The sequence below is a fragment of the Pithys albifrons genome, chromosome Z, assembly GCF_047495875.1.
Source record: "Pithys albifrons albifrons isolate INPA30051 chromosome Z, PitAlb_v1, whole genome shotgun sequence".
NCBI lineage: Eukaryota > Metazoa > Chordata > Aves > Passeriformes > Thamnophilidae > Pithys > Pithys albifrons.
In genome coordinates this window covers 15124704-15152225 of record NC_092497.1, presented here as the reverse complement: position 1 = coordinate 15152225, position 27522 = coordinate 15124704, and the positions used below count along the sequence as shown (strand labels likewise).

Below are 27522 nucleotides of genomic sequence, written 5' to 3'. Positions count from 1 at the left end.
CTGAGTTTTATTTGAGAGCATATGCCTCATGGTAGTAGGTTAGGGAATCAAGTGTTTCCATATAGAATCCTGTGTGGGATCTTGCAGGACAATATGCAAAATCCTGTTAAGGGCAATGTGCTCTAGTAGATACTTCTAAGAATTTAGGGAGGAAGGATTATAGATCTTAGTGAAATGAGGCAGAAATCTCTTCAACTATTACAGATCTGCTCCTGACCCTCTCATGTTGCCATCCTTTCTCACGTGAACACACACTCAGGATTTCATTGTCGCAGAATTCTCCTGTCTGCTTGTTTCTACTTGTGACTTCCAAGATTTACAGTGGTAGGAGTGGTGTTAACCACTTGAGTGATACTCAGAAATTGCAAACTCCAGTGTGCAAGCAGTTCAAGCTGCTCCTTGTTCTTGCACTAGAAAACACTCTACACAGTTCTGTATAAATTCTCTGTACTTTTGCTAGACAGTACTGTAGTTATACCAACCCGTTGAACTGCCATCAGATGTTGAGTGGTCTGTTACATTTGCTTACTTCTTTTTATAATGAGAGGTCAGCATTTTTTGGTTTTCTTGTGGGAGTGGTTGTCCTGCTTTGAATGAACCTATACAGGAAATTTCAGCAGTTTTATTTTTATTCTCTTTTTTTAATCCCTTTTGCCCACAAGACTCTTCTTTCTATTCTATTCCCAGCTCTTTCAGTTTCATACTGCTAGAATTTTTTCCTAGGGGAAGTTAGAAAATACAGGTTGTTTCCAGACAACACACATTTTAGTCTCAAGGCTTTGGCCCCACAACATTTTTGAAGTTGCATCAGAGTTAGATTTTTAATTCTTTTTAATAGATCAGTTGGAGAGTGGAGCAAGTCACTATGTTACATTCTTTTATATCTAGAGAACATAGAATAAATTCAGTGAACCAGATCAGAGAAGCTTGTTTCACTTCCTCTCATGCAGCTTCCAAAATGCCTGAGTATGCATAGAAATAAGCCATCTTCTTAAAATAGTCCTAACCTTAAAATAGTGCTCATTATACATGCAGTTGCAAAGTTCTCCTGACTGCATGTGTGTTTGTGTCCACGCAGCTGTTGTGAGTATTGTGGCTGGAGGTGCAGAGCTGGTGCTGGTGCTGCTCACTCAGCCTCTCTCCCTTCACCTGGAGCACTGCAGCCTGTGTGTGGGACACCAGCGCTAGGAAGCATTGCCACTGTTATATTTGAAAAGGAATACTGCATGTTAGTAAAATGTTTGAATCTAATTCTTTTGGAGCTTTCTATCAGAAGTGGTGTTTTCAACAGGATGTGTGTATTGTAAGCACACGTGTGTTTATTACAGCACACTGAGTACTGGATAACTTAAAGGATTCTTTTAATATTTTTCAATAGTTTTTGTCCTGAAATCTTAAGCCAGTGTGTGGATAATTAAGTTATATTGAATTGAGCCAACCAGTGGCAGATACACATCACCTTTTGTGAGGTACATCTGGATCATGGTATCTTTCCCATAGGGGCAGTGGAAGGTCCAATTCTCTGCTTGTGAGTTACAGAGACCAACATAAATGTAAAGGAGCTTTGTACAGATACATCAGTCTGTTAGCATCCTGCATGATGTGTTGGAAATATGATAGAAACATGCCTTTATAATATCATCTATGTTTATTTTCATTTTTATATTTTAACCTCATATTTTCTCAAATTGAAGTAACTTTTTTACAGAGCCCCTTTTTTGCAGAAACTCTTCAAATATGTTCCTATTCCATTAGTACACAATATAGGATGACAAGCATCACAAAGGATATCAGAATTTTAGAAGAACTGGCACAAGAAAAGTGTTGTATGTCATCTTTGGCATTCAGTTCAAGCTGACACAGAAAAGAAAATCTTGACTGCAGTGCTTAAATCCTTAGTTGGGGTAGGCAATTTCTTAGTAACAAATTAAATTATTTACTATAGTCAGAAAATTTATACAAATATTCTCTTACCTCATATACAAACTAACACTATAAATGTGAATGTGCCTTTCTCCTTGAACTGCTGGGCCATCACTTGCCTTTCCTTCTGGGGAGCAGGAGTGTAAACAAAAGTACATCTTTGTTCACTCAAAGCCATGTATGCCTTTTTATTAATTGATAAGACTTTTTAAAAAAGCAGATATGTAAAATAATACCACTTGTCAAGCTGGTATTTGTAGCTGTTAACGTGTGAAATTACTTCAAAAGGAAATTTTGGGTGAATACCATGCATTGGAATAGATGAGGTCTGAACACTGGAATCTCAAATTTTAATTACTTTGATATTTTGCCCCCCATGGAAGCTGGAATTTGATTTTTGTTTTCAATTCCTTATGCCTAATGTGGGGAGATAACTTTGTTCTTTCTTGCTAAGTCATTAAAGCTTACCAAATGCTTTGTTTACAACAAAACTCTATTGTCTGTTTTTTTCTATGCAGTGTTGACAATTTTGGACTTGGTCTTCTGCTTCAGACTAAGCAGATAAAACGCATGGTGTCGTCTTATGTTGGAGAGAACGCTGAATTTGAACGCCAGTATTTATCTGGTGAGCTTGAAGTTGAGCTTACACCACAGGTAAGAGTGCTTTTAAGAGACTGGTGATTTCTTTTCATCTTAAATACTAAGTAGACTAATGTATCAGTGCTCTTATAAAATTGTTTTGCAATCCAAATATATGGCCTGTGTGGCACTTGCCATCTCTGGTGGGTTGACCCTGACTGGACTCCAGGTGCCCACCAAAGCCGCACTGTCACTCCCCTCAGCTGGACAGGGGAAAGAAAATATAGCAGAAGGCTTATGGGTTGACAGAAGAACAGGGAGAGATGACTCACTAGTTACTGTCATGGGCACAACAGACTTGACTTGGGGAAATCCATTTAGTTTATTACCAATCAAATCAGAGTAGGATAATGAGAAATAAACCCAAATCTAAAACCTTCCACTCCCCTTCCCCTAACCCTCCCTTCTTCCTGGCTGTAACTTTATTGGCAGTTTAATCTGCCTCCTTCCTGCCAGCAATGCAGCGTGAGGAGGGAATAGGGGTTGTGGTCAATTCATTCCACATTGTCTCTGCCACTCCTTCCTCCTCAGGTGGCTCCTCACGCTCTTTCTCTGCTCCAGCATGGGGCCCCTCCCATGGGAGAAAGTCCTGCACAAACTTCTCCAATGTGAGTCCTTCTCACAGGCTACAGTTTTTCACAAAGTGGTTGTCTAGCATGTGTCTCTTTCATGGGGTACAGTCCTACAGGAACAGACAGCTCAGGCACAGGTCCCTTCTGCAGCATGCAGTACTTCAGGAACAGACTGCTCCAGTACGTGTGCCTTCCAGTGGATGCATACTTTCAGAACAGACTTCGCCAGTGTGGGTCCCCCACAGGGTCACAAGTCCTGCCAGCAAACCTGCTCTAACGCAGTCTACTCTCTCCATGGAGCCACAGGTCCTCCCAGAAGCCTGCTCCAGTGAGGCTTACCATGGAGTAACAGCCTCCCAGGGGCATCCACCTCCCCCTATGTGGGGTCCTTCAGGGACTGCGGGTGGATCTCTGGTCCCCTGTGGACCTCCATGGCCTCAAGGACACAACTGACTCACCATGGCCTGCGTCACAGGCTGCAGGGGAATCTGCCTGGATGAAGCCTGGTACCTGAAGCACCTCCTCCCCCTCCTTTTTCACTGATTTTGATGCCTGCATATCTGTTCCTCCCACACCTTCTCAATCCTCTTTTGTGCATGCACTTGCGTCTGTGTAATGAGTTCTTCCTCTTTCTTCAATATGTTATCCCAGAGGTGCTACCATGGTTACAGCTCAGCCTTTGAGCTGACTGGCACTGGCTCTGTCAGACATGGGGGAAGCTTCTGCCATCTTGTCACAGAAGTAATTTCTGTAGCAACCCAAAACCTTGCAAACCCAATATACCACTGACCGACTGTATTGTGTGAACTCCTTTTATGGCTTGTTATGTTGCATTCATATGAAGTACGTATTTTATGTATATCTATATCTATCTATATCTATATCTATATGCACACACATATCTATCTATCTGTCTATCTTATCTATCTAACATCTATCTATCTAAAGTGTATACACACAAAAACACACACGTATATTTTATTGAACATTGTTTGATTTTTGACAGTTCCTTCCCAGCTGCAGAAAAAGACATGAATTACACTCACTACTGTGTCCTGTACATGGAGAAGGAAGTGAGGAGCTGCTCTTTTCCCATCCTCGTGACATCTTTTGGGGATGTCGTGTGTGCAGTGTCTCCCATCTAGTGGGCAGAAATCAAATTAAGAAATACTGTTCTGCATACTGTTATGATCAATTTACAACTTTAATTTTTAGTATGATAGTTTGAATTATTGTAGCACTGCCAAGCTACTCAAATAGCCTGAATGCAAAGAGATCCTAAAATCATGAGTAGCAGTTCTGTTGAGGTCTAATTTTGTGAAATTGGTGCTCTAACTTTAAAGCGTACAGCATGTTAGTGTGGGGCATTTTAAGAGGTGACACACAGCCTTTGGGCTTTAAACAGATATTTTTATAAGTTCCTGGGGAAAACAGCAGTCACAGAATCACAGAATAGTCTGAATTGGAAGAGTCTCACCAGTCTTAAGTTTTTATTGAGAAGAGTGTCTTGGGCTCCATCTCTTGGGAATTACAGAATCATAGAATGGGTCAGGTTGAAAGGGACCAAGTGGGTCATCTGGTCCAACCTCCCTGCTCAAGCAGGGTCATCCCAGAGCACATGGAACAGAATTGCATCCAGACATCTCTTGAATATCTCCAGTGGAGGAGACTCCACAACATCTCTGGGCAACCTGTTCCAGTGCATGGTCACCCACAGAGTAAAGAAGTTCTTCCTCATGTTCAGGTGGAACTTCCTCTGCATCAGTTTCTGCCTGTTGCCACTTGTCCTATTGTTTGGCACCACTGAGAAGAGCCTGATCCATCCTCGGCACCTCTTTTTCAGATACTTGCAGACATGGATAAGGTCCCCTCTCAGTTGTCTCTTCTCAAGGCTGAACAGGCCCAGCTGTCTCAGTCTTTCCTTGTAAGAGAGATGCTCCAGTCCCATAATCATCTTTGTTGCCCTCTGATGGACCTGCTCCAGGAGCTCCATGTCTCTCTTGTCCTGATTAACCCAGAACTGGACACAGCACTCCAGCCATAGCCTCACAGGGGGGAAGAGAAGGGCAGGATCATGCTCTTCCTAATGCACCCCAGGACACCACTGACATTCTTGGCCACAAGGCCTCACTGCTGGCTCATGGACAGCTTGTTGTCCACCAAGACCCCCAGGTCATTCTCCACAGAGTTGCTTTCCAGCAGGTGGGCCTCTAGCCTGTACTGGTGCCAGCAGTTATTCCTCCCCGGATGCAGGGCCCTGCATTTGCCCTTGTTGAATTTCAGACAGTTCTTGGCCCATCTTTCCAACCTCTTGTGGTCCTTCTAAAGGGCTGCACAACACTCTGGGGTGTCAGCCACTCCTCCCAACTTTATGTTACAGAATCCTCAGCAAACTTGCTGAAGAGGCACCTGCCCCTTCATCCAAGTCACTGAAGAACAAGTTAAACAATACTGGGCCCAGTACAGGATCCTGGGGGACACCACTAGTGACAGGCCTTCAACTAGACCCTGTGTCACTGATTATCACCCTCTGGGATCAGCTATTCAGCCAGTTCTCAATCCATCCACTCATCCAGTCCACGCTGCCTGAGTTTGCCTGTATGCTCTGAAAGAGTGTCTCTTAGAATCTCTGACATGACTGGAAAAGCTCTTCTTATACCCAGGCAGCAGACATGAAGATAAACAGACACTTGTCACTTCCTATGTTTCAAAGGTCACAAATCTCACAAAGCATTTTTTCCTTCCTTTGCAGTGTTCAGTAATTTCATCTAGAAGACTTTGGACTCCTTAGAGATGTAATTGTCTCTGTGGAGTGCAGATAAGCTATGTAGATACAAATAATGGGACTACAGTGTCTAATGGTAAACAGTAAGATGAATTAATGACTTGGTGGGAGAAGGGGGGATTTGAAATATTTGTGTCAAGACAAAATAGCCTTTTTTAAGAAAGTTAGATGTAAGTTTAGGCAAAATGGGAGACTGCCGTTTCATTGTTATACAGTAAAGGAGAAGTCATGGTGAGGTCTTGAAATTCAGAGACTGCTTAGAACACAGGACTTTGTGTCATTGCATGGTTTGCACCTGCCCCTTGCCACGATTTTGAAAACAAACCCGAAGTCATTGTGCTTCTTGCAGGATGACTGAAGAAAATGCAGCCTATGTTATGGAGGCTGTTAGGCTGGGTAGCTGACCATGATGGTCTTGCCTTGCTTTGAATCCAGAAAAATATTTTTTAAAAATCTGGGAAATAACACTAATGAAAAGCAAGAAGACATGTCCATAATTAAGGCTGATGAGGAATTTGTACTGTTAATATCTGTAGTACAGCTGGACATAGAGCAGAATGCCAGACAAGGTCATCAAACAGAGTATAAATACTGCTATTTCAGCTTCTTGGCATTCTTGGCATGGGCAACCCATGGCTGGACTCCCTCGTCCTTTCTCAATCTGCCCTGCTTGGCTGTTTCAACTAGGAGTGAGTTCTGAAACTTTAATTAAGATGTTAAAGAATAAAACGTCAATATACAGAGGTAAAACATAAGATATGTAGCAAGGTGGGAAAGAGAAAAAGAACTCTCTACTCTTCTCAGAGTATTGTTTGGGAAACAAGCTGAAGGAGAGGAGGCGCAGCCAAGTGCTGGGACTTGGTAGTTGGAAGAGAGTTGTGTGACAGTGTGGTCTTGAGCAGTTTATGGTCATGTGTCAAGCATTTCTTGCCATATCCAGTACCAATCCCCCAAAGGAGATCTGAAATAGGAGGAAGAAATAGGTGATCACATCTACCTGCTGTGTACAGAAGGAAAAACACCAAATGACAGGTTATAAAATTAATTTTAATGCAAGCCATTTATCAAAGTTTGCTTTGTTGTTCCGAAATGATGAGTTCTTAAATGTGTTTTCCCTTAGGGTACACTCGCTGAACGTATTAGAGCAGGAGGAGCAGGAATCCCAGCATTTTACACCAGTACTGGCTATGGGACGCTGGTGCAGGAAGGGGGTGCACCTATCAAGTACAACACAGATGGCACCATTGCCATTGCCAGCCAGCCCAGAGAGGTAAGAGGTCTTTATTCCAAGTAGGCTGCATAAACATTAAATTTTACTTCAAGCACATCTCTGAGGTAAAGGTAGTTCCACCCTAACCAATAATTTTCATGTATTATATACATAACTATTTGCAGTACCTAGACATTGACTTAGTTTTTTTATTCCCTTCATTTTTTTACTGCATATATCAGTATATGATATTTTACCATTTGGAGGAATGTTTTGTTTATTAAATAGCTTATAATTGTAATAGCATTTTTCTTAATTTGTTTTTCTTTTGACATTTGCGTGAAAATCTCTCTCTAGTCAGTCTGCTAACTGGTGGGGGGACTAGCAGGCCTTATTCAATTCAATTCTCCACATCCACTTGGCATGGAAGTGTTATTTTATAAAAGCTCAGATCTCCTTTTGTGGGACTGACAAACTGGCTTCTGATAGACCTTTGTCATTCTTCCTCCCCCTTTCAAAAATTTTAAAAAGTTCTCAAGTACTATTTATGGATACTCTAACCTACTCCATTGTTAAGAGAAATGCTGTTTCATCTCTTTAGGATTAAAAGATTAGCTGTGTGTCCGTATTTTTGTTTCAGGAACAGTATCGTTCATTGCAAATATTGATCATAAATACAGGAAAACCAAATTAAATACACTCTGTCAGATGGCATGATTTGCATACTCTGTCTCAAATTGACTTCATTTTAGGTTTGGGGTTTCTGGTGTTAGGTAGTGATTATGAAGGTTTTCAACAATTCTGCTTTAGCACTTCAGTTTTGGTTAGCTGGTAGATGTGCAGGAAAAACCATGTCTAGTTCCAGTAGATGGAGCAGGAAGAATATGGATTCACATGCTGTTTCACTAGAGACACTGTAATAAAACTGCGGTTTGCATCCTTTCTGTGCTTCTTGGTTATGCAGTTTTTCAGATAAAACTGTATTGTAGTAAATATAATAGTCTGTAAAATTAACCCCATAAAATAAATATTGCATGAGAAATCTATTGGAAGAAACCTACGTCTCAATTTTTTACTTCTCTCTGTAGGTGCGAGAGTTTGATGGCCGTCACTTTATTCTGGAGAAGTCAATTACAGGAGATTTTGCTCTTGTGAAGGCATGGAAGGCTGACCGTGCAGGAAACATAATTTTCAGGTATAACTTGTTTACCAGTGGGGAAAGTTTATTTTATAATTTAGATAATGAAAGAGAAGGAGAATTCTCTCTCCTGTGTGAGGGCAAAATGTTTTACTGATTATGCTTTCTTTCATATTGCCTTTCCCTACTGTCAAATTATACTGCTATAAAAAACCAAAATATAATTGCATTTTCTAATGATTTTTGAGAATTTAAACATGGGTGTGAAATAAAACATTGGTAGTTTAAAATGAGACACAGGGGACCAAAGTCATTATGATTACTGTTGAGAAATTTAGTGTCATTCTATTCCTTTCAATTTTCATATTAATTTGGGTCCTATTCCTTGAGCAATTAAAATTTGATCCACTCTTGTATGACAGAAGAGAAGGGAGCTGAATCAGTCTCCTGGCCAGTCAGTGATAAGAAAATTGAAGAAAAGAATGTTCAAAGTTGACTTGATCTCAGTAGTGTAGGGAGAAGCATCATATGAATTTAAACATCTTTGCAATGAAAAGTTTGAGTGTTGCACTGGGAATAACATCTTTCATATGAGTTGCTATGCTTATGTTCTGGTTTGTCCTGACCTGAAGCAGGAGAGGTTTGATTATGGTTAATGTCTGGTTTTTATTTGTTTGTCTTATGGCTATCAGATGAAAAGGTAAGTGTTGCCATCATTTGCAGTTTACTACAAGCAGATGCTGAATAACACAGTCTGTCTTTTTATGGAGGTGAAAAAGCAAACTGAAAAATATATGTATAAAATAATACACATAAAACAATGTTTTATGCATATATGTATACATACACATGTATTCATATTATTTTTACCTATGTATCTCATAATAATATTAAATTAAAATTGAATGTTAATAAATAAGTTTTTATTTTGCACAACTCTTGACATCCTGGCTTGCCCACTGGCAAGACAATGTGATTTTTGATTAAATGCTGAACTTCCTTGTGTGTGTGTATGAATTGCATGGTTGTTAAACTGCTTTCCTTAGGCTCTGGTACACGGAATATAAGAATCACTCTTCCCTTTTAGACTTGTCTTTGTTTGATCTTGAGTCACTACTGTCTGCGCTTTTATCCTGTATCTACTGATGCACAGTTAGTTAACTCTGAAAAATTCTGTAATTCTGCACACAGAAACCAGGCTGGTTGTGTTCACCCTTTTTACCCCTCTTCCTTTATGTCCTGTTAGTCTATATGCTATTCCTTCTTTATGTTCTTTTCAGAACTCTTCATATGTTTCCTGCATTCACACAATATAGTTAATACCAAATACTGTGTCCTTCTGAAGGCCTAGAGATCTTGACTACTCCTTTCAAGTGTAACTGATCAAAGATGGAAGTGTCATCATAATCAGGTGTCTTACTCCCTATGAATATTACTACTTTAAAACAATTTGCTTACGATAAGCAGTGTCCCATTCTGTTTCTGGATGAGACATGAGTTACCTGATGACCTAGAACAGAGAAGCATAAGCTCATCTTAGAGCTGCCATCTGCCTTCTCTTTCCCAGCAGTGTGGTACTATTTATACTGTTTCCCATGACTGGTATCTGTGGAGCAAATAGCAATGGAGTAAGTGCCAAACTGTTAACCACCCTCAAGCTAAGAGCTTTTTTAAATCTAAAGGATGTACTTTAGATGAACTTTCTTGGACCACAAGCTGGGATTAATTTTTTGTTTGTTCTCATACAAGAAGCTATATTGTTTTCTTGGGAATCCAGAATGGCACCAACTTCTTTAGAAAGCAGTTTTTTAAGCTGTTTGGTTTTTTTTCTTAACATGAGACTTCATGTCCCCTGTGGCGGAATGAGGCACGGACTCCTGCTGTAAGTGACGAGAATCACTTTAATGCTAATTGTCCAGGGTTATATAGGATAGTCACACCCAGGAGAAGTTAAGTGGTCAGAGTAAAAAACAGCCATGTACACCCTTGGCTGCACTTACACAGGCCCTGGTGTTCCAAGGTGCCTATCTCACCCACACATTCCATTCTCTTAAGGCTGCATGGTCAAAAGAGACTGGCACCATCCTTGGTCAGTAAATCAAAGCTTTCGATAAAATAGAATATGATTAGTTAGATGATTCCCAGGCTTTCTGTTTTTCTTCTTTCTTGTTCTCATTCTCAACTCATGCTGCTCTTGATATCCCCTATATCTTTTCTTTTATACAGCATGTTGTGCCCACTTTCATTCCAGGCATCTTCATGCTGAGTAGACTATTCTGCACCACAGCTTTTGTCTGACAAGGAAGGCCTGTGTCTGGCCTAGTAGATAGTAACTTTCAGGTATAGTGCACCATTAGCAAGACAAATAATCCAAGTCTCCCTTTAAACATAATGAAATAGTCTCACCTTGTTCCTATGATAACTGAAAGAATGCATATATGGGCATTTTGCCTTGTTGGACTGATATGGGTACTAGTTCTGGTTAGCTGAACAGAGTGTCTCCAGGTCTTACCCTCCCTTTGAGCTTTGTGTGTTAGGGGCAACATCGAGGAGTGCCACTGCTTTTTTTGTGTAGTCATAACAGAATCATAGAATGGCCTGGGTTGGAAGTGATCTTAAAGATGATCTAGTTCCAACCCCCTTGCTATGGTCAGGGACACCTTTCATTAAGTCATTTTGCTCAGAGCTCCATCCAGCCTAGTCTTGAATACTTCCAGGAATGGGGCATCCACCATTTCTCTCTACAACTTGTTGTGGTGCCATACCACTCTCACAGTAAAGAATTTCTTGCTAATATTCTATCTAAACTTGCACACTTTCAGTTTGAAGCCATTCCTCTTTGTCTAGTTACTGCCTGCCCTTGTAAAAGTCTCTCTCCATTTTGTAGCCTTCCTTCAGGTACTGGATTGCCACAATTAAGTTACCCTGAAGTCTTCCCTTTTCCAGGCTGGGCAATCCCAATTTTTCAGCTTTTTCTTGTAGGAGAGGTGCTCCCTCTCTCTAATCTTCTTGCTGGTCCTCCTCTGGACTTGCTCCAGCAGATCCATGTCCTTCATTTGCTAGGAGCAACAGAGCTGGATGCAGCACTCCAGGTAGGGTCTCACCAGAGCAGACTAGAGAGGTAAAATTCTCTTCCTTGACCTTCTGGCCACGCTGCTTTGGATGCAACCCAGGACACTGAGAGTTCTGGGCTGTGAGCGCACATTGCCAGCTCATGCCCAGTCTTGTCATTCACCAGCACTCCCAAGTCCTTCTCGCCAGGGCTGCTCTCAATGCATTCTTCTCCCAGTCTTTACTCCTGCTTGGGATTTCCCCGACCCAGGTGTAGCACCTTGTACTTGGCCTTGTGGAATCTAATTAAAGATTCCCATGGGCCAACTTGTTCAGCTTGTCCAGGCCCTTTTGGATGGCATCCTGTCCCTTGGGGTGTCAGTTGCACCTCTTGGCTTGGTGTCACTAAATCGCAAATTTGCTGAGGGTGCACTCAGTCCCTCTTTGTCATTGATGAAGGTATTAAAGTGTCCTGGTCCCAGTATATCCCCCTGAGAGATACCATGCATCCCCTGTATCCATCAGGAATCTGAGCCATTGACCACTGCCCTCTGGATGTGACCATCCACCCAATTCCTCCTTCCATGCAATCCAATCCATCTCTTTCCAAATTAGAGAGAAGGATGCGGGGGACCATGTCAAAGGCTTTACAGAAGTGCAGATGAACCTATAGCCCTTCCCTTGTCCACTGATGTAGTCACTCCATCACAGAAGGCCACTGGGTTGGTCCTTGGTGAAGCTGTGATGATTGTCTCTAATCACCTCCCTGTCCTCCATGTGCCTTAGCACAGCTTCCAGGAGTATCTGTTCCATGATCTTCCTAGACTCAGAGGGAAGAGTGACAGGTCTGTAGTTCCCAGGGTGCTCCTTTCTACCCTTTTTTGAAGATGGACACAATATTTCCTTTTTTCCAGTGCCAAGGACTTCACTTGACTGCCATGAATTTTCACTTCTCAGGGAGAGTGGCTTGTCTACCTGCTTTGGTTGCCCTCCTGTTTCATTTGGTACAGTTCTGTTTTGGAGTTGTTCTAGCTCAATATACTTCCACTTTACTAGCAGAGGTGTGACTTGGTGCCGATGAAAATATTGGCAAAAGAACAGAGATGTTGAAGGGATAACTAGAGTCAGGGCCTCTGCTGTCACAGTCATGTCAGGTTGTCTCTTCATTCTTCAAGTGGTTCTCCTCTCCAACATGTAAATTTGGCTCATACCTGAGCTTTTTACCTCTGTTTCATTAGGTACATAGTAGATGTAGTTTGTTGGTTTAGTCTGCTGTGAAGTTTCCTATCTTTTGCTATGTCAGAGAAGAAGTCATGCCTTTGGACCAGCTTAGAAATCCATCACTGGAAAAACAGACTTTGTAGACTGAGTCTAGATGTCCAGGAATAAAAAAGGCACCTCTAGCTAGTTTCTGAATTTCATATTCCTAACCCCTTAACATTATTCTGTCTTGGAAAATAAGTGTAGTGCTTCTGTTTTTTCTCCACCTCGATGATGTGCTCTTTAGAAATAATGCCTTTGATCCCATAAAGCTTCGGGATGGTGTGTTCTTCAGAAATAAACCCTTTGATCCTGTAAAACTTCTGGATGGTGTGTTCTGTAGAAATAAGGTCTTTGATCCTGTAAAGGACTTCTGCTTCTGAAACAACTTTCCTAACCCAAGAACATTCTAAATGGCAGAAGCTTTTATAAATTTTGTCATAATAGAGCTCAATAATTCTTCTTAATGTTAAATTAATATTGAAATGTTTTCTTGTAATTTTTCCCCTATGTAAAAATAATTTTATATCAGTGTTTTTTGCTGGAAGACCAGCCACTACAATCTTGATAATGTCTTTGGCTCAGAAGAGTAGTTACATAGGATGAAAGACTGAATTCCTCGTTTTCACATCTGCCTTCCTCCATCTGTATCCATTTCCTTGCTATTTTAATTTGGCATTTTTAATTCTATTTTTCTTCTCATTTGGTACTCTACCTGGATTAGGGTGGTTTTTCCTAAATCACTACTAGCTAGTATGCTCTCAGAGAAGGATATAAATGCAAGTTGTGGTTGGTTGAGTTTGTTTTATGGTTTCCTATTCTTACATCCTTTTGGGTTTACATAGACACTGAGAAGACCCATGAACAAAAGATGTTCATAGGATCACAGAATATGCTGAGTTGGAAGGGACTCTTCAGGATCATCAAGTCCAGCTCCTGGCACTGCACAGGACAACTCAAGAGTCACACCATTTGCCTGAGAGTGTTGTCCAAATGCTTCTTGAACTCTGTCAGGCTTGGTGCTGCGACCACTTCCCTGGGGAGCCTCTTCCAGTGTCCAACCACCCATGGGGTGAAAAAATTTTTCCTGATATCGAGCCTAAAGATCCCCAAGCTCAGCGTCATACCTTTCCCAGGAAACCAGTCACTGGCCACAGGAGTTAAAGAGATTGGCACCTGCACCTCCTCTTCCCCTCACGAGGAAGTTGTAACTGCAATGAGGTCCCCACTCAGTGTTCTCTTCTCCAGGTTGAACAGACCAAGTGCCCTCAGCTGCTTCTCACATGACTTCCCTCCAGATCTTTCATCATCCTTGTGGCCCTCCTTTGGACACTCTAATAGCTTAATGTCTTTTTTGTTTTGTGGTGCCCCAAATCCCCCATGTGGGCCATTGACTTGAGTTGGACTCGATGATCCTTGTGGGTCCCTTCCAACTCAGAATGTTCTGTGATTCTGTGAAATCTGCACACAATATTAAAGGTGAGGCCACCCCAGTGCAGAGCAGAGCGGGACAATCCCCTCGGTCGATGGCGATGCTGTGCCTGGTGTCCCCCAGGACACGGTTGGACCTTTATTAGAGTCTTCACAGCTGCTGTGTATTGCCAGTAAATTAGCACTTCCCAAAATAGTCCCCGAGATATGTGTTTTTGAGTATAGCTTTGACTGTGCGAATGTCTGCACTAAAAATCCAGTTAGAAGTGCCTGTTAGTCTCAGGATTTGGCCGTTTCTATTCTGTCCTTCCCCCGAAGCCACGAGGTGGCAGCAGCCCCCCAAAGTTCAGAGTGGTTGTGGCACTGGACATGTTCTTCGTGGGAAGGGAAGGAGAAAGGAGGAAAACACATTGGAGGTTAACTGTTGGGCTCAATCCTGTTAAGGGCTTTTGTTCCAACTTAAGTGGTTCTGTGAGTCTATGAATAAGTATGGTTAGGGAAAAAATGCTTATGTGAAAAAAGGATGGGGGAAGGAAGTTTTGTCTTGTTTTTAACCCCAGATTCATGAATTTTTATGAAATACTGTCATGAATTTTACTTTTTAAAAGAGAAAAATGCTGAGAAGCTAGCACTGCAACACCACTAAAATTTACATCATTTTTCATAATAATTAAGTATACCAAATGGTTTTGTAGTTTTGTTTGGTTTCTGAAAAATACAGAGAACATCTGGCGCAGGTTGCTTGTTCTCCTTTGTGCCTACTATGACCTTGGTGCAAATCCAACTTATTCCTGTCATGTATCACTTTTATTCCCTAGAGGTTCTTTTTCTTGGTACAGAAATGCTATGTGTAAATACTTAATATCAACGCCAGAGTCTTGCAGTGGGTGCTGAAACTCACACAGGGTTTTTTTGATCAAAAGAATTTGGTTACATTTACTATGAGAAGTGTTATCCCGAGTCCCAGTCTGAGTTATCAAGGCATATGGAAGATTTGAGATATTGTTAGGCCATGTGCTGGCACCCCTGGGGAGATGAATGTCATTCTCCGTGTAGTGAAAAAATGGGAAGGCACATTGTAGAAAGTCCAGTTTGCTGCTGCTTTTGGATCTAATAAATGAAAACATAAGTAGCATACCCAGTATCAATTCAACAATGTGCTGATTAAAACTCAAATGAGCTGTAATAAATATTTTCTAATCCAGCAAAATATGATTTAATTTCGGATGCATCTTACAGGATTCCATAATACTTTTTCCTCTCTCCTACTTTTTGGCTAAAAGATTTGTGGGTTTTTTTATATTATAGATGTATCTCTGAAAAGTCTTTAAATATTCTATTACAGCTTTTAATATTTGTTAATTTTATTTTCTTTTCTTTTGCAGGAAAACTGCAAGAAACTTCAACCAGCCAATGTGCAAAGCTGCAAAGACAACTGTGGTAGAGGTGGGGAATTGAAACAGTAAACCAAATACTCTTGTAGTCAACATAGCCCTTTGTTTTACATGATTTTCTGGGACAAAGGAGGGGTGTTTGACATCATTGAGGGAATTTCATAACAGGAACAGTGGACTTACCTGTCTCCTTGGATTGCCTGCTCCTGACACTATTCTCTGCTTTAGGGATTAGTTCCAAAATTTATTACTGTTCACCTGATCCTGATCAGGGCTTCATGTTCACTTTGATCAGCCTTTGAAAGGGAAACACAGCAACAGCCTTCAAATTTGTTAAATAAAGTAATATGTGGATGAAAGAGGAAAACAGTAGGCTTAGTCTGTACTTGAGAAGATTTTTGTAAGACTTTATGCAAAACTTTCTGAAAATAAAGTTAAGTCCATGACAACATAGATGAGGCAAATTGTGGCGATATCATGGTTGTGATTTCTAAAATTTAATACATTACATAAATATCACTCCAGAATGAGATACAGACATTTGGTTGTGTCTTGAGGAAGAGAATGAACTAGCTGATCTAGAAGTTTTTCCAATCTTTGTCCTTTATCCTTGTCTGAAATGATAATGTTTAAAAACATGGAGCAATTTACACTGGAAAAATATTGGTGACTAGAGAGTTGCTAAGGCATAGCATTATCTAAAAGACAGACTGCTCTATTAGCTTTTTCTTCACTTTCTGGTAATTTTTTTTAATGCCTAATAAAAGGTCAATATGGTTTGGCAGTAAGATCAAGACAAACTCTTCTAGACTATTTCTAGTAAATGCTGTATGGAAGAGGATTGTGTTTCTTCAGGGTTTTTGGTTTGTGTTGGTTTATTTGGGGGCTGGTTTGGGTTTTGTGTTTGTTTGTAAAGTGTTGTCTAGAAAACATATTAGTTATATAAACATCTCTGGATAATATATTTGGGAACTTGAGTTATCTCTTTGTGTCTTACAGAAAAATGGCAAAAAGGCCATAGTATTTGACACATGACTTTTAGTGACAATGCAGCAACAGTGAATTTTCACATTTTGTTTTCAGTAAAGGTTTGAAGTTTTTTTCTATTTAAAAATTAAATGCAGAATCTTTTCTTCTAGGCACTTGTCCTTCATATCTTGCTCAGTCTGGCATTTAGAGAATTTAAGTAGATCAAAGCCTTCCACCTACATTCCATGTCACTGTCTCTTTCTGCTCTTCTATCCACTTATGATAGGGTAGAATTTTCTTGTCAGTGAGCAAGTATTGTGACATCCTTCCTTCTGTAATTCCACTTAACAGTCATTTGTAGATCTGCTGTGAACTGTGTCCACTCCGAGTCTTGTGTTTTAAAAATTGTCAAGCTTTTTGGCATATTAGTATTACATTACAATTCTATTTTTCATGGGCAAATTAGATGAAGAGGCATAACCACGTATTTGGGACAAATTTAGAGCCAAATGCAATACATCATTGGCTTACATTCTAAATGTCATTCTTCCAAAGTGGAATTCAGAGTGTTGTATTTGGATTTAAAAGTTAAACCCCAGGAATCACAAGGTGATACCTCAAAGTGGTGCCTAATACATCCTCAGTACTGAGCATTGTCAGCTGTCTAAACTTACCATTAGGGAACTAAGGCAACTGAAAATTTGAATTTTGCCTGACTCAATCCCATTGACAGGCAGAAGAAAAAAGTTTGTATAGGTAGTAATTCAGATACTCTCTTGGCAAGAAGTATTTCTAAATTCCGTTAGCTGTTGCTGGCTTTATTTCTGTTTTTCACTGACTGAACATTTAACTGAGCTTAAGCAGACAATTCTAGTCTCTAGAAGTAGGGATTTGAAACCAGCCTTTCTTCTTTCCATCAAAGTAGCCAAAGGTCAGGCTTGTCTTCAGAGTCCTGCGGTGATTAATTGGGATTTTCAGGATTGCAGTTTCTCAGTCTGGTGCTTTCATCAGATTTATTTTAGCTTCTGATCATTGATAAAAATATGGAATAGTGTTGCACATACTAAGATCCATACCAATGAAATAGAAACTACTGGAATGCCTATCTCAATGTATCTATGAAAGTGGTGAAAGTGGGAACTGCACTGGAAATCAATTGCAATTGTTAACTTGTCCTTCTAAGTTAACCTGAGAAGCTGTGAAATCTCCTGGCTTGCATACACAGTGAAAGACACTTTTTTCTTAACTTAAAGCTGCTCTTTAATTTTAGTCAGTGTGGTGTTTCAAGTACTCTTAGCTGAAATATGAAGAGACACTTAATTTTTGAAACAATTCAGAGGTGAGAGAACTTGGCAGCATTTGCAGATGTGGGGAGTAAGAGAAAAAAAAAGTTAGGAGGTAAAAACCCCCAGCTCTGAAACTCATAAACTGATAGCTTTTGCTTGCTTAAAAACTCTCCTCTATTGTGAGGAGCAAGACTGGCTGTGTGTAGAGAGGCTTCTGAAGAAGAAAGTCAGGTTGTGTCCCAGTTATCTCTGGGACACACCATAGAGAATTACTGGCTTTTAAAATTCCCCTAGAACAAATTTCAGGTTAAAGTATTTGACCTGTTTGGAATAGGCAAATGGTAAGAAGAAGCCAGGGACTACTCGGTTTGTGATCAGAAATACATTGTTTGTAAACTTCTAATGAAATGCAAGAGGTGGTTACAGATCTGCACAAATATTTTGGACTGTTGCATGTACTTCTTTTGTTTATCTAAGTGAGAGGGAGTAGAACCTGCTATCATGATAATAAGGAGATATGATGAGTCATAGGTAACTTTAAAAATATACCTTCTGGGTTCAGTAGAATTTCTACTTTTATTTGAAGATGACCTTTATTAAGGGTCAAAAAGAATTTTTCATCTGAATTCCATAATTCCTGTTATTTGGTTGTTAACCTTTGCAGAGAAAAATGTTTAATAATCCAGTGTTGGCAGCATCAGTTAAGTTTGGCTTGATCAGTATGTAAATGCAAAATGATGCAGACATTCATCTGCTTCTCACTTCGTTTTACAGAACTTGCAGAAGTTAAGCATGCAGTCAGAGCTGTAGTTTTGTTTGACCCTGAGCACTCATGTACACACTCACCTGAGGCTTCCAGATGATTTTCGTATTTATAAACAATTTTCTGCTCCTGTTGCGAAGACAGGAGAGCTGAGAAAGCAGCAGGTATAAAAGGAACTCAATAGTTGTGAGTTACATATAGGCCACTGGGCCTTGCAAAGATTGAAAGGAAGAGCTTGGCATGTGAGGAAACTTGAAGGGTTGTGTTATGTTACATATGTGGTAACGTTTTCAACACTGTGGAATGAAGGTGTCACTGCTGTCAGGCCCTGCTCCTGAGCCATGTAATTGTGTGGTGGGCAATGAATTGCAAAGCAGCTTGGAGTTACAGGGAGGCCTCCAGGACATGTGCCTAGACGACTAGGGCAAAGGCTGTGATAGTAGGATGCTTCTTAAGATGTGCATCTCCCTGTAGAAGCTCCTTTGAGCAGAGCCGCAGCAGGAGGGACAACTTCTGGTGATGACACCTGTTTTTTCCAGGGAAGAGAGACAACTCAAAGCCACAAGGGAAAACATGATGTGACCTTGCCAGGTATGGGTGTCATGATAGCACAGCAAAGGTGAAGGGTGATACAGGCTTAGGCTCGTGTTTTCTTTCTTGGTGGAGAACATAAGCATCTGTAAGTGTCCCAAACGTCCCTGGACTGTTACCTGGTTTATTGTCATTCTTACTCTTTGCTGTGAGACCTACTGAATATTTGTGCATGGTGAAGTGCTTTGAGGTCTCAGCCATTGCCACAGTGTGTTTGTTGTGGTAATGGTCAACATATTTAGAAATATTTATTGACTGGCTGTTTGAATATCCAGTTTAAATAATTTTCTAGTTCAGATTCCGTAGGATAGCTAAATATATCTCCCCGTGTAAATAGCATTTACACTTCAAATAATATCATGGGAGGGAAAAAAGAGAGTGTGCTTTCTCATAAAAATGCCTTAAATAAAAATCATTAACCCCTACATTTTATCTCTGGTTGCCTAGTAACAGCACAGCCAAATCAGTGAGCACCATTTTCTCAGGTACAATGAACTGTGCTGCACTAAGAGACAGAATCAGAGTGAAATAAGCTATTTGTATCCTGTTATCTGTGCTAAATCATGGCATTGGGCTTTATTGAGGAAACTGGAAATGAACCTTTCTTTGAGTGTGTCTATTTCTCCAACTGCTTGAACAATGGCAAAACTTTCCTCAGATTCATAGCTCTGTTCTGAGAAATTTTTCACAGTGACAGTTTACTGTAAAAAACCTGTAAAACACTATTTTAAAGTGAAACAATAATCTAATATAGTCTCTTTCATCACCTGGATGCCCCAGCCGTGGAACTCAAAACTGAACCCTGGTACAAGATGTGATTCTAGATTTGTGATGGGCACAGACTATATGTTAGTCTTTCTGCAAAACCACAAATCAGGATTTGAGGCCAAGGTGGACACAAAATTGAGGTCCTCCCATGCAAATGCTGGAACCACTGAGTTGTTGTGTTGCTGTACTCTTTTTTGTTGTTGTTTATTTGCTCAATGATGCCTCTGTGTGTGCTGAGGTGATGGTTCCTGAGGCAGTGTCCTGTGCATCTGCAATGAGGGAGATGCTTTGTCTGAGAATCCCATTTGGCAGAGGATGGACACTGAGCTGCCTAGTCCTGCCCCTTAGCACCAGCTTTTGGCACAAATGACAGTAGTATTCTAGTTGCCATAATATGCTGATATAATAAACACAAAATATATATATTACATATATAAATAGCTATATTGTAAGTACAGAAATCTTGGCATCTTAAACATGTATGTTAAGTAGGTAGTCAGGGGTTTTGACTTCATGATCATATTTACATTCCTAGGCTTTGGCTAAGTCCTGAATTGGAGATGCCTGTGAATATGAATTTAGATAACCCAAATCTAGTCTATAGACATTATAATATCCTTTTCAGAGGAACCTTAGTTGAAATATTTGATTGAACACTGTGGGAGAGTAACTCTGAAGTGCAAACTCATGATCCTTAGAAAGCATAGAAGGGAAAATGGCAAAATATCAAGAATGTCTTTTAAGATGACTGATTTCATGAGCTCAGAGATGTGGATTGATGAAGCCTTCTGGGAGGTGTAGCTAAGAAGAAGTGAAATTAGAGAAAGACGGTGTTAATGAGCTTAAAATAAATTTTCCATCATGGAGAAAGCCTTGGAAGAACAGTAGGAGTTTGACCTTGATCACAATCCTTGTAATTTCAAACACAGAAAAGAAAAATGGCAGAGAGTGAGACTGACATCAGATGTCAGAGGCTAAGCATTACAAACAACAAAAAAACCAAAAAGCTTAAGCTTTTAAGAAATATCCAGCCCAGTACGAAATAAGGAATACTTGAAGGTAGCTTTAAGAATACATACATAGGGGACTGTGAGACCAAGGATGTCGATACTTCACTGCTTAATGACATAAATAAAATTATCAGTGCAGATTACAACAGAGGCTGAAGTGTTTATTGCCTTTTCTTCAATATTCAGCAATGTTATAAAGCAGTTTGGTGGCTGTTATGACACCTGTCATAGAAAGTTAAAGAGCAAATCAGAGAAGGATTAGAATTGAAATTCAGGGACTCCTAGTATTAATTTGGAAAAGCAGCTCCTAGAAATATTTGCACACCATTGCCACAGTAATTTTATTTTGCCAAAAAGAATCCCACCCTGAGGCTTAAATAGTGTTTAGTTGGTTTTATTTCCCTTCATTTTATTTGATTCCTTGCTTCTGTGTGTTTATGTGCTTACTAATAGCAGAACAGAAAAACAAAACATTTGTGCAGCTGTTGTGCAGACCATCTTAAAATGCTTTGAGAAGTACTGGAATAGACTGGGTTAGAAGGTCGTTCATGTGGTAGTTCTTTTTATATGTAGTTAACATGCTTCTGGTTCACCGTGCAGTTCTTGGGGTGTCTTGCACAGGGCCAGGACTTGGACTCTATCCTGGTGGATCCCTTCCAGTTAAGCATATTCTATTCTATGGTTCTGTTAAAGTTCTATGTGGGTTTTGTTGATTTTTTTTGTTTGATTGGGTTTTTTTTTGCTGTTACTGTTCTTTTTTCCTTTTCTGGTTTGTTGTTGTTTTTTTTTTCCTCTCCAGTTGCTTTTCTTTTATATATAACTTCTAATTATGTGGCTTCAGATTTGGCACTTCATTACCAGGGTAGTGAATCTTAAGTGGTTAAAATTCACAGCAGATCAAATTGTTTCTGATTGCTGTTTAGATAGTTTTACCTACACACAGTATAATGCTGGAAGATTTGTTTTTCTTTTCTCTGTCTCCTATATTTTGTTCCTTTCTAAATGATGCTTTCTTTCATGAGTATCATGAGTTTTCTCAGCATTCAGTTTTAGAAGTTCATTGCAGATGTGAATATAATCTTCAGTGAAAAAAAATTCTTTTATCCTTGTCACATATGTTAACAAAGATGACATTCAAAAAGAACAAGAAAAAGCAAGTCTGTGGTTGATCAGTGGATACTGAACATTGCCAAGAAGTCAGTGTGCTGGAGAAACTGATGGAAAGCCTCTGCTCCTAAAGCTAAATTCAGAGAGGTTTATGTTGCATTTTGTAGAAAGCCTGATAAACTGTGCATATGAAGTATATTTCACTACCAGTACTTGTGTCCTCTATCACAATAATTTGAAAATTAATACTATTTAAAACACTCTAAATTTAACTTTTCAGCCCTGCTCTGTGTGTAAGATATGTTAATCAATCAATGACTTAATCTGTGTCTGCATTTGAAATCACGCATTATTATAGCACTGAAAAGAAGGTGCAGAGAGAATTTTATGCATGATTCAAGGAATTTACATGCATATATACTTTAATTTCTATGTCTTCAACAATGGTTTGTTTTCTGTGCTTTTAACATCTCTAATGGAGATTTCTGTTATAAAATGAGAAAGATTTGACATTCCACCTGAAAATCTTTAACAAAATTGCCTTCTGATGTGAAGGAAATGCATTTTTTTGAGGTAGTCAAAATACTGAGATTTGAAAAGCTGCAGCCTTGTAACTATTGCTGCAGTGAGAATTTTTGAGTAATTGAATCAGTAGCTCAGATTCTGGTTTTCTTTTGTAGCATCCCTCCCCTGCAAGTGCTGTAGAATTACTCAGTTTAAAAACTATTTAAAGAGAAGTAATGGATTGAGGTATCAAGACTGTCTTGACTTCAAATCATGCTAATTTTTCAGGCTGCAGACAGTGGTAGAAGAACAACAGGGTAATTTTCAGTTTCTGTCTACCCAACAGTCGCCTAGTCTTTCTGTCCTTTTTTTTCCCCAAAAAATACATTACTGAATTTCTTTATAAATATCCCACACTCACAATGTCCAATGTGCAGTTGATAATCCCATGAATTAGAGGCTAAGATTCTTAGTTTGCTACTTCCAATTCACCTGGAGAAAGCAGTAACTGAACAAATCTTAAAACAACTTCTGGTGTAAACTCGTGTTTTGTGCTTTTTATTATAGAGTGTGCTGGTTTAAAGGTAAACCAGCAGGAAGAACAAACCCAACACAAAAGAGAGTGTAAGTCAGAGTTACAATTTAATAACAACATTATAATAAATGCAGTGGCACAAAAAGAAATTTCTTTTAACCCACAAACCCCAGAAATATAACCCAGCATCCTGAGGCACAAACACAAAGGGGTTTGTAGCCCCTGTGCTGGCCCCTCTTGGTTCCCCCAAGTCCAAAGTAAAAGGAAGCGAGGAACCTGTTGGTGCAGATGATGGTTGCAGTTTGGTCAAGAGTGGTGGTCTCCTCCTGTCAAGGTCCTCCTCTGGATCTGATGAGTGGGGTTCCCAAGTCCCAAACCCCCCAAGATTATATCCCCTCAGGTCCAGGTGGGAGCACCCATTCCCTCCCCCAGGGCGGGGAGTCACACAATGGGTGATCTCACTCCGTGAGTCATGGGGTATTTTGGAATCATCGATGGCCCATTAGCAGTCATGACACCTCAGGCTGGGTGTGAAGGTGCTAACGACTTCGTGGAAGGGAGTTATCACAGCTCTGATCTCACAGGTGTCTTTCACACCCAACTCATACCCTGAGGGGCCGGGTGTGCCCTGGGCAGCTGCTGCAAAGGGTCCATTGTTAACAGTTCTTGGGAAATGAATAGAGGGTGTAGAATACATAGCTTTGGTCACACCCACAGTGATAAACTGGTCCCACCCACTGAACTAGGACAAGAGAAACAAGTACGTTCCTCTTTTTTGTTAACCTTTGGAATAGGTGAAATGTATTTTATCAGTTTTCTTCTTATTGTCGAAAGAAACAGAGAAAGGCAAAGAGGAGAGCTGGGATACAATCCTGATTAAAACAGGGGAGATACTTAGCCAATTGATTGTGTAAGCAATGGGATAAGGAGCACTTATGTCTCAGGCTCTCAAGGTACTGAATTGCTCAAACTGAACATCAGGAGCTGCAAATGATGTTACAAGAGCATCTATCTATTAGATTTCTAAGTAAACTAAATTTTTCAACAAAAAATAGTTTTAAGTCCCGGTTTTTAACTGCAGTACCTTCCAAACAGAGAGTTGCATTGTTATGCCAGGATATTTACCTATTCGAATTCCAGGCTGATGGAAGTTATGCTGATGTCTCATGATTCTCCATTGTCTTTTAAGTGAATCAAGCAAGTTCTTATGCACTTTTGTTTCTGTTGTTTTGTGCTGCTGGATTTTGTTGATTTTTTGTTGCTTTTGGGTTTCTAAACTGTGTATTTTAAAATGTATTGTAGCTTTTGTAGCATCTAAGGGTAAGCCCAGCTGAGAAACAGGTTTCCTAGCTTGGACAGCATCACACTCTTGATGCTGTGGTGTCTGGTCACCTCCTGAAAAGCACTTAGGAGGGGTTATGCGGCTTGTGTTTGCCATTGCTACCAGCAATTAAAAAAAGACTCCTGTGTCTTCCCCCAAAGGAGACTGTCCCTTGATTATCCTGAGCTAATCATGCATTCAGTTTCTGCTGGTGTTTGTGCATTGAGAAGGGCTATTCTTACGTGGGTTTGGTCTTAAATTTTTCAGGTAGATGAGTTTATTCATTCAAAATTATAACTAATTTGGGATTTTAAGAAACTCCAGATTTAAGGGACTAAATTGAACCTTTATGCAAGTAGCAGTGAGTTGCTGTTTGTGATGGATTCCATCAGATTCCATCAGGAATGAACATAAGCTAATTGAATGTATCCTATTTAAATGTGTGGCAGGAGGCTTTTGGGAAATGTATAAAGGTTTCTGAGACTGCTGATTTTTATCAATCCAGTAGCATCAGAGACAGCAAAGAAACTGATAATTAAATTAATATATTCCTGTTTTGAGGGGTCTGGAGAGGAAGAGGTTAAAAATTCAAAATCCTCTTTAGGATTACTAAAAATCAGTTTAAATAAGTTGTGTAACAGTTCTACTGGAAATATTAGCCAATTGGTATTGGCTTGATGTGCTTCAGCAGTTATTCTGCCTGATTTATAAATACAGAGACAGAATAGAAAATTTGGTATGATCAGGAGATTAGAGGTTGTACTTGTTATAACTGTGAGTATCAGATGTTCTAAAGACAATTTTTCCATTTTCTAGTGAAATCCTCATTAGGATGTGATAATCAAAAAAGTCTACTTTTATGATTTGAAGGTCTGTTTTAACATGTTTCTGTCAGCTTCAGCATAAAATAATAATTTTGGTTCTGTGAAGCACATAATGCAATTCTGGTTATTTTATTTTTATATTTCCATGCATGTTTAGTGCTCTCCTTTGCAGACAGCTTTCAGGAAGGATAATGGTAAAGTGCAAGAAATGTTTAATTTTTCTTAAAATGTATTGCTAACAATCTCTATACCAACTTTCCTATGGTCTATTTAAAGTGTCTCAGCCACATGACATACTACCAGCACTTATTTTTATTTCCAGACATTTTCATAGAGAAGAACTCTGTCTACCTTCTTTCTCACCACTGTGGATAAGTTTTATTATCTCGGATATTTCAGGCATTTGGCGTATCTGCTATGATTTTGAAGGTGAAATGTACCACACTGATTCCTTATTGAGAAAGAAAATGGTAGCATGTAAAGCAGTTTTCAGAAATCTACCATTGTCTGTAATGAACATTTGAAACAAGGAAAACTCATATATGTGTGCACAGAATATGTCATTTTGAGATTATATGTCTTGCCTTTCTTGAAGTACCTGCAGGGCGTCTTTTTCTGATCGGAGTCAACCAGCAAGATAATTTGTTACAGAACAGCTGCTAATATATTTTTTACTGTGATTACTTTGCTATGTCTCCTCCTTAGCATGCTGTGGTCTGATCCTTAGTTAGAGGTATTCCTTGAATTTCCAGGTGGTTTATTTAGGCTTATATAGACTGTAAAGTACAGAAATTACTTTCTTGGATATTGCAATTAAATCTCTGATTGATTTTTTAAAATTTTTATTTTTCTATTCCACCTCTTGATTTTTTTAGGGCGGGGGGAGATTTCAATTATTACTGACAACATGTGAATAATTTCAATAAAAATATCAATTATTTATTTTTACCTTCTAATAAATTCAAAGACTTTCAATCTAATGTAATTTGAAAATGAGAAACAAAGTACAGGAATAATGTATGTAAAGCAAAATATGATTTATTTGAAAAAAAATTAAACATACCATTCCAGTAGAGTTAATATTATCAGCTATTCTGATCTGGAGTGGAAGGGTTTGTGGTGTGACTGGTCACCTTATTCAGCTGAGGTACCTAGTACAGGTTAAACAGGTTCTTCTACAATCAACTAGCCCTTAAAAATGAAGAATATATTCACTGATTGTGTGTGTGTGTGTGTGTGTGTGTGTGTGTGTGTGTGTGTGTGTGTTTGTTTTCTTCTGTCTCTTCTCCCATTATTTACAACGATTGAACAATAATTACATAATGTAATCTAAAAAAAATACTTTCCAAAATTGCCATCTCTGTGTCTGAGAAGACTATCCTGTAAATATTCCACATGGTTGTTTACATTTTATTTTTAAGATCTTAGGTATTGAATACAAATTGGGTACTTCATAATTAAAAGGTGAGAATGTAATTATGTTGCTGGTTTTGTTTTCACTGAAGTCATTCAGCTGAGTATTGTAAAAATAAGCACTGAGCACTACAAAATCATCTCATTTCATCAAGAAAGCACAGGTCACAAAATGTGATCACAGCCAGCAGGAGTTCATTGATGGCAACCACAGCGTTTCTGCAGGAATCACTCCTGAGGTGTGCCTGCTGTAGCAGGCTGGTTCAGTTGGTAATACTGAGACTGCAGATTGCTGGATATTAAAGCAATCTCTCGTGCTTTTAATTCACCATTTTTAATTTTACCACAGAAAAATAGCGTGAAATCCAAATGAATGAATTTAAGAAGGCAAGAAAACAGCTATCATCCCTTTCAGTTTTTGATGCACACAGAATTATATAGATCTACTCTTCTGCAAGTCATCACACAAGCAAGTCAGTTTAGTGGAGGCACTTCCTTTGAGAAATGTTAGTATTGTCTGACTTCAAACATCTTCTTGAAACTTAAGGCTGTTGTGTATCCTGGCTGTGCTAATATGTGACTAGCTTAAAAATTTCTGAAGAAGTGTAATTCTGTGTGCATGGGAGAACCTCTTCAGAAACTGGTGGTTAAATATTTTGTATTCTTTCAAGCATGCACACAGCTTTACATATAGATAGGTTTTGTAGATAATCAAGTATGCTTCCTCTTTTCTTTGTGGTGTTTATCACAGAACTGCTGTGTGTGAGTACCTAGCGCAGGTAATTTAGTGCAGTCTATTTTCTTCTCTGCTGTCAGCAGTACAGCACAGAAGAAGATGTCAAATGAGTGGAACGGAAAGAGCTGGTTGGAGGAAATACGCAGCAGGTGCAGAGAATTGTGAGAGAAGAGATTAAGCCTGAGGCAACTAGAAGTGGAGGTGGTAATTGCGGAGATTTAGAACAGAGAAAACAAAGGTGGATTGAGTATATTTTAGCAGGGGCTCCTGACTTAGGCAGATGTATATCCAC

At 39.5% G+C, this 27522-nt stretch overlaps 1 protein-coding gene across 1 annotated transcript in view; it reads left to right on the top strand.

Annotated features, from left to right (window-relative positions):
* Positions 1-27522, top strand: part of OXCT1 (3-oxoacid CoA-transferase 1) — an 85966-nt gene that overhangs the window by 14606 nt on the left and 43838 nt on the right. Inside the window, exons 4-7 of the mRNA XM_071580397.1 lie at positions 2442-2577; positions 7040-7189; positions 8218-8324; positions 15395-15455. Of these exons, the coding sequence (XP_071436498.1) occupies positions 2442-2577; positions 7040-7189; positions 8218-8324; positions 15395-15455 (454 nt within the window). The remainder of the gene's footprint in view (positions 1-2441; positions 2578-7039; positions 7190-8217; positions 8325-15394; positions 15456-27522) is intronic.